The sequence below is a fragment of the Anopheles coustani genome, chromosome 2 (assembly GCF_943734705.1).
Source record: "Anopheles coustani chromosome 2, idAnoCousDA_361_x.2, whole genome shotgun sequence".
In the NCBI taxonomy this organism is placed as follows: Eukaryota; Metazoa; Arthropoda; class Insecta; order Diptera; family Culicidae; genus Anopheles; species Anopheles coustani.
Window position 1 is genome coordinate 75,795,419 of NC_071289.1, and position 7,920 is coordinate 75,803,338.

At 44.8% G+C, this 7,920-nt stretch overlaps 1 protein-coding gene across 1 annotated transcript; it reads right to left on the reverse strand.

The window, feature by feature from the left end:
• Nucleotides 1-241: 241 nt before the first annotated feature.
• On the reverse strand, nt 242-5,699 carry LOC131262604 (protein phtf). Its single transcript, XM_058264647.1, has 6 exons — nt 5,662-5,699; nt 3,585-5,093; nt 3,051-3,518; nt 1,489-2,405; nt 1,341-1,418; nt 242-1,275 (listed from the first exon to the last, which is right to left on the reverse strand). Exons 2-6 carry the CDS (start codon nt 5,044-5,046, stop codon nt 1,126-1,128), a joined length of 3,075 nt encoding a protein of 1,024 aa, XP_058120630.1. The 5' UTR covers nt 5,047-5,093; nt 5,662-5,699; the 3' UTR covers nt 242-1,125.
• Nucleotides 5,700-7,920: the final 2,221 nt, after the last annotated feature.

Sequence of the window (7,920 nt, forward strand, 5' to 3'; positions counted from 1 at the left end):
CACAAAGAAAAAAGTGTTATTGACCTTCCCTCCTGGGTGTTGAGCTCCTTTTATACATCATCAGCTTCTCATTAAGAGCAAAGCATTATGTATTGCACAAGAGTCAATATAAAGCTAAAAGGATTTATTTATGCATGGTGAGAATCGCACCATCGGGTTCGATTTATGTTTAATAGTAAAGGGAGTGTGGGTTTCTTTCGGTTTTTTACACAATAACAACTATCGGTTTATGATTTTAACAATTATCTTCTTTGAGAACTACTAAAATAGAGCGAATCTAGTGTGGCAAGAACGTGCCGTACGTTCGACCTTTCTTACCGTTGCATCAAGTTAAAGATTATAATAATTGATTTGTTTGCCGTAAAGTGAAAGTAGGCGTAGGTTCTGCTATCCTGTTATCTTTACATTTTTAACACATACATTTAACACACGTACACACTTACACACCTAATTCACGTCGACAGGAGGAACAGGACCAGTCGTAAAACGCACAACTCCTTAAACGCAGGCATGATTTGCTCCGGCAACCGGGCCACTAGTGCTGTGTGAAGCTCATCCCCATCTAAAACGACGTAAACGACCTCTTTTTCTCTGCCGTGTAAAAGTGTTTTGCCTCCCCGTTTGCTACAACTTTGCTTTGCAGAGTGTGATATTATTTAAAAATCTTTGCTAGTTGATTAATTTCCTCCTAGAAAAATAAACTCTATACGATTCAGTTCTAACACAGTTCCCACACTGGGATATCTATCTCTTTAGCTTCTTTCCCGAGAGGGACGGCGGCTACGAAAACTTGCTACCAAAAACTACCGATCAACGGATCGTGACATTCTACTAACCCTGTGTTGTGCAGTTTACTGCATCATCGTACATCTACCACCGTTCGGCTTAACCCTATTGCACTACCAATTTAACATCCACACTCATCACCCTCAAGGGGTATCGTCAGGCATGAGAATCATCAGGTTAGGAATCATTCATTGCTCCTTGCACAGGTATATATGGGCGAGTTGTTTGTTATCTACCGGTTGCGTCACAATCTTGCAACCATATTTTCATAACCAGTTAATACTATCGATCTGGCACAAGGTTGGCCAGACCCGAAACATTCTAGCGATCGAGAGACCATTACTTAATCTTGATTTTGTGGAGTTTAAGCTTAAACCCGAGCATTTCGCTAAGCACGCCGGAAAGGGCGGACAGAATGACCACCTTTACGGTGGTATAAAGATAGGGGTTCGCACTGAGACCGGAGATTTTGAACGGAGATTCCAGTTCCTGAGGGAAGGAAAACAAAACATAGTTAAACAATCTTCAACTGAGGGGCCCCTTTCCGAACATACCTTTAGGAGGTCGGCCGCCAATTTAAGCACATTATTCGATATCATTAGCTCATCTTTTTTGTTTGGCTTTTGCTCGATCTGCAAGCGAAAGAAATGTGTTAAATCAAACCTTTTTCTCTGGTCCTATATTTATTCAATCATCACTTACCTGAACATAGAGATTAATCTGCTCGGTGATCAGCACCGACACGCTCTTGTACTTTTTGTTGATCTTCGTCCCCAGTGTCATGAAGCGCAGCAGAAACGTACCAAACGCACAGGACCAGGCGAGCGCTTCCAGGTTGAACTGCGAGTGCAAATGCACTGAATCCTTCAGCCACTCGACGCTCAGGAACGCCAACAGCAGCAACGTGATGATGAAAGCCGCCGACACAATTACGTCGACCGAGTTCTGTGGACCGCGCCGTTTCAGGTACGATCGTACGCACAGCCACGTCTTGATGTTGCGCACCTTGTTGAGGCGAAAGTGCGGAATGGCGGACTTCTGTGCCCGCCGGGACGAGGTCAGATGGGAGAATAGCTTCGCGTACAGGAACCGCTGCTTGAACGTGCGCTCGGCCACGGCCAGCAGGAAAAACACCAGAAACGTGAGCACCAACCGCAGGAAGAAACCTAGCACCAGGACGAACCGCTCCCATTCGCTTTCACCGAAGGCGAAGCGGAAGATCGCCAGCAGCGAGAAGGATGCCTTCTCGAACAGTATCAGCGGCATGTCGAGAAAGTTCACCTCGGTCGAATTGGTCGAATCGACGGTCGCTTCGCACAGCCTACAGAAGGCGGGTACCAGCGACAGGAACACGCTAAGCACCACCCCGATGTAGACGTAATCGCACGACTCGGGCATCGCTTCGACACGTTCGATGATGGCGGACGATATCTCCAGCACAGACATTTCCGCCTTTTTGGCCTCGCGCGCCTCCCAGATGGTACAGCTGACACGGTCATTTGCACCGCAGGCCGGATTCAGTATGATCGTTGGGGCATCCTCGAGCTCGTAGTCATCGTCCGAGTGCTCGTTCTGCGTATCGGAATGGTCCAACTCGGAGCTGTAGCTACATTCTTCACCTAGGGGAGGGAAAAACACAAACGCAATCAATTAGATTCGAATTAGAACTAGAATACATGTAACAAAGTGCTTTCCATAACTAAATTTCGTCACAGAATGTCTTTCTTCCTAAACTGCAGCCAAATTGTTTTACTAAATTATATGCGAAAATTTGCGATACTTTAAAAAATATTCCTTTTTCTAAAATTGGCGATGATTGCCAGTGTCTAAAACTGTTTTGCTAATATAATTCATACGAGCTATAAAATATAAATTAAATTGTCTCTCAATTGATGATTGTTCCTAACACTAAAAATATACAGTAAATACACACATTACATTATTCTACTTATTACATTCCAATCTATTTGATAAATAGTAAAAAAAAAATTATGTACATCTGTAAAAATGTGTCAAAATGAATTTGTGTTATTTTGCAAAACTACTGTCAGATTAGTATTGGTCAGCTAATCCTTCTCATAATGATTGGTAAGGTGAGCACACGTTGAATTAATGGAGAGATAAAATTATTTGATTCTTTTGCAAAACTCGTTATCACTAAACTATACTGATTCTTGCATGACTCACGTGTCGCAAAGCGCTTGTTAAGATTTGTTTATCGAATGTTTAGTCTGAAGAAATGGTATTCGAGTTTATGAGCATACCTTCGGTCAGTACGGAGGGTTGATGGTGAAAGTGGTGCTGATGGGGATGAGGCGGATGATGCACGGTATGCAGCGGCTGCATGGAATGACGATGAAGGTGGTGAAGCAAATGGTGCTGCGCCACGAGTACCGATGGTGGCGCCGATGGGCGCATGCCGACGGGATGATGGCGAAGCGAAGGTGGCGGTGAGTGGTGGTGCATGTGTGGCGGCGACGGCGAATGCAAATCGTACTCGTTCTCGTCGTCCGTGTCGCTGCAGCTTGTCCCTAGCTTTTCGTCCGGACCGCTCGACCGTCTCGTACCGTCGTCCTTGGACGGGCGGGCCGGGTCTGACGCTGCCAGTTGCTGCTTACTTGAGTCCTTTGGTCGCCGTTGCCGTTCCCGAACGCTCCCGTTGGCGGTGTCCGATTCGGATGCGTTACGCTTCAACTCTTTCACTCGTGGTGCTTCTACGGGGGTTACCATATCTGGCCTGAGTTTGGCCGTCGATTCCGTTTGCTTGTGGTGCAGTTGAAAGGGGACATTCAACACACCCTCGCTAACACCAACCGGTGAGCCGAGACCAGCAGAGGTGGTATTTTTCAACGTGTCCGTATCGGAGTCCGACTGGCGATGCTGCTCTTGGGCCTCCATCGCGGTGCTGCTGTCAATCCATTCACCTTTAACATCCATCTTCCGGTAGTACACCCGCCGATCGGCATGAAAAACGTTCCCCACGCTATCCTCTCCGCCGGAGCTTTTCCCGTTCAAACTTTCAAACCCGTCGTCATCAACGATCGCCTCCGAAGGGGACGTATCGGAACGGGCCCGTTCCGGTACCGCCGGATCCCAGTTAACGTTGCGTCGACGCAGCCCCACCGGAACAAGAAGCATCTCGTCCGATCCCGCGTGATCACTCGTTGTCGGCAGCGAAACGCGTCCATTCGGTGGTGAATGATCACTGGAACTGTTTGTCGTCGTGATCGTTACATCTACCATGGGACACCGTTGTTGGTAGCTATTTGCCGAGTGACCGGGGTTACTCGGTGGTCCGCAATCCCGCACCGTTATGCCAACCGGGTCGTCAAGCATTTTTCTCAACGAACTTGTTTTCGCCGTGCTCTCACCGTTCAGCTGAAGTGGTTGCCTTTCGACGGCATCACTGCTCGTGCTGCTGCTCGTGCTACACGCACCCTTCTTCGGGGCCGTCCGTGCCGGTGAGCTGGTGGCCGACTTGGAGCCACCAACACTTGCGAACGCTTTCTTGCTTCGATCCTCGCAGGGAGTTTTGGATGCGGACGATTGTGTCGTCTCGGAGTGTGCGCGGACCCGTCGCTTCCGGCGTATGCGCTGCTCCCGTTGCTTCTTACTCATCGCCATACCGGCCGTGGACATCGAGTTACTTGCCGTCGCCGAAGCGGTTGCGTGTTGCGACGTTGTGGAGGTTCCATGCGAGTGACACTTTTGCGAGAGCTTCCGCTCGCAGGAGAAAAGCGACGAGCCGTTGTTGTTTGAAGCCGTCGCGACGATCTGTGAGTGAATAACGCTGAGAAGCAGGCTCAGGGCGAGTGGAATTAAAAAGTCCGACATCGTCACTATGTGATCGACCTGGTCGGCACACGTACCCTCCTCCTCGTCATTGTTCGCAACGATCGATCGTGCTCGGTAGCTGTAGATGCCGAGGTTGAGCATTTGCAGGAGATAAAGTGTGAGCAGCAGCATAAACACCCCGGGGGACGTTTGCTGAACCCACCAGCGGGCGTACACCGGAAGTAGCAGAAAGCGTAACGCGGCCAGGTAGAGCACGGTCAGGATGGAGAGCTTCGATTTAGCCTTCGGAAAGGTGGAACCGCGCACCAGATCGACATCGATCAGTTCGGTTTTGAGCTTGGTGTTCTTCAGCGGCAGATGGTTGATGCCGGCCAGTATTTTCTGCTCGATCGTTTTCTCCCATTGTTGCTTGTCGTAGGTGCCGATCTTCTTCTGATACCATGCGACCAACGCATCAAGGCGCATGCTCCAACGTTGCTGCAAGCGACACTCCACTCGTGCGGATAAAAAATCTACCAATGAGGAAAATGAGGAAAAAAAGATAACATTATTTTGTTTTCCACCACACACGTGCGATTTCGATAGTAGCCCTACAAGATAAAGCACTTCTACTTTGTGTGATAAAAATTAAAAAACAATCTCTTCAGTGCACGAACACACTTGTTTAAACATGGTTATGCAACCATTTTTTTATGCTACTGAAGTGCGAAATGGACCCGCAGTCAAACGTTTATCGACGGAAAAAGTTTTTTCAACGCATAAAAAAATCAGTGGAAGGCATATCAAAGCTGCGATATTTTTTTGAAATTTTAATTATCAGCTTTCTCTCCCTCTGAATCATTGGAACGTTTAAATCTGTATCACATTTTTTAACAGTGTCTCTTGCGAACGGGGAATACCTGTTATTTTTTAATTTTATTTTTAGAGCAGACAAACCGATCGAAACAAGCAATCGCGATGGTTCATTCCAATGCTATTTTTAAGCTAGGCTGGTTAAGAGAACCGGCTAGTCACAAGGGCACGCATGGCATTTTAAAGATAATAACACAACACATATTCTAAAGAAAGCTGTCTGTTTACCTTCACTGTACGATGGTTGGCTTCTACAAACGCAAGGATTGATTCTTTTTCTTCTGCGATAGATAAAGAGTTAAATCTTTATTATTGCAACGATCCGACCCCACTAAAAACACTTTCACCAGTAACATAAACTACCTATAACATCACCATTGAGGGGGGTCAATGCATGCACAGGCAAACACTACACAGCGGGGGTTTAATCTGCTTTGGTGGCGGTTTGGTGGACAAGACCTGTGAAAAAATTATGCGACCATTAAGCCCTCGATTTTTTCCCCTAGTATCGACGACGTAATTCTACTCGTTGGTTCAGGTGCAAAGAACTTTCTTCTTTTTTCCTCGAAGTCGCATTGTTTTTAGGCAAAGCAAACAGATAAACTCGCTTGCAATAACAGACCTTTTTCACTTTTCGGTCCTCTTCACTTAATTAAACTTGAACTTTGTTTCACGAACTTTCCAACTTGCATTGCATTTTGTTGTGTCTGCTATTGCCGAACACTTCTGCAAGTGCGACTTTCTTCTCGAAAAAAAGCACCCCTTGTCTTTGTTTACATTTACAAACAGATGACGGACTAGTGTTGGCAGAATCGGGATTCGGAAGATTCAAAGACTCGATCCCTTGACGGATTTTCGAGGATTGTATATCATTTGACTCGCTTGGGATTTGAATTAGATTTTATTTGTTTGATATACTTGCATGTCACGTACATGATATGAAAGATTGGGATTTGGATAAGGTGATTCGGATCTGAGGACGGAATTGAATTTAAAGATTCGAATCCTTCCAGGGATATGATTTTCCCACCACTACTTTTGACAGAATGCTATATGCTGTCAATGTGCTGTGTATGCTGGCAGTTTAAAACTTTCCACTTGAACAATCTAAACCGATTCAATTTTACAAAATACAACTAGGAAAACATAAACCATACTTGAAAATTCTATTTTTGTGCATATCTAACTGCTGTAAACCAGTTATTTTTATTTAACTAATCATTTGATGAAGTTAAAATATGTTTAGTACAGCCCGGTTGACAGAAATTGACATAGTTGCTGGTACTATGTAGTTCCAGCAAGAGTTCCAGCAATCTGCCATGGAAAAACTTGCTGGTACTACATGACAGCTGCAAAAAATTTGAATTTTTGTCAACCGGGAGTAGTACTAAAAGGAGGCGGTTAAAATTATACAAGGAAGTCAAAGTGAAGTTTGTTACATACATTTCAAAATATGAGTTGGAAAGTCGATGAAAACTGGGACTTAAATTGCCAACAAAAAGTAATTCCCTCTCCTGAACATCAAGAAAAATTTCCAAAGTGGAATAAACGACGAAAAACGACGTTTTCTGAAGAGCATATTCATTTTTACAATCCAATTTTCTCACATTCATCGTTTAAACTGATAATTGCGAACACCATGTGATGTTAAAATAAAATTGTAAAATACATGTATCTACCTACAGCATTTTGTCATGAACGGTACGAAATCTTCAATATGGCATAAACCTTCTCTGTGTTATGATAGTCCTTACTATTCCATGCCATCAGAAAACATCTATTTTTTATGACGCCGTTCAAACATAATGTATCCCAAAAAATAATCGACGATACAACTCTTTTCGGTCCTCAGTAATAGGTAGTATGCATTACACCGGGGTTCTATATTCTCAATCACATAAACAAATTTGATTTGACGGTGTTTACGGTAAGCAGCATTATTGAGGCATTTTTTATTATTTGCCTTCAGTCATATTGTGAACACTTTGAAAAACAGTTTTCAACGAAAGCCTCAACGTTACAACGAGAAACTCTTGTTTGGTTAATCACCGCTGGAACTAATAACTTTGGCTCGATATAACTACATCCTTGAAATCGACTCAAAGTCCTTGCAATTAAGTCAAGGCAATTTACTAACAGAGACTCAATGCCCAGCCGCAGATCAGAGAACGTTTAGAGAACTTAAGACTCTGGCCGTGATTTGTGAAGTATTCGGGAAGTAGTCGTGTGCTGATCGGAAAATTTCAGAGAGATTCGTGCCATACGGTAGGGAAGAGCGTGAGCAAAAGTAGTATAAGGAGTCTACGGACGAAAGAAAAACAAGTAAATTGAGAAAATGAGCTCTAGGCAAAAGGGAAAATGATCCTCACGATCCGGCATCCGTACGATCGCCTCGCGAAACGCTTAAGCGCATCCTATCCGTCCGTGTGCGTGTATGGGACGAAACCGAAGGAAATGATATTTTTAACATCACCCGAGCGGTGGAAA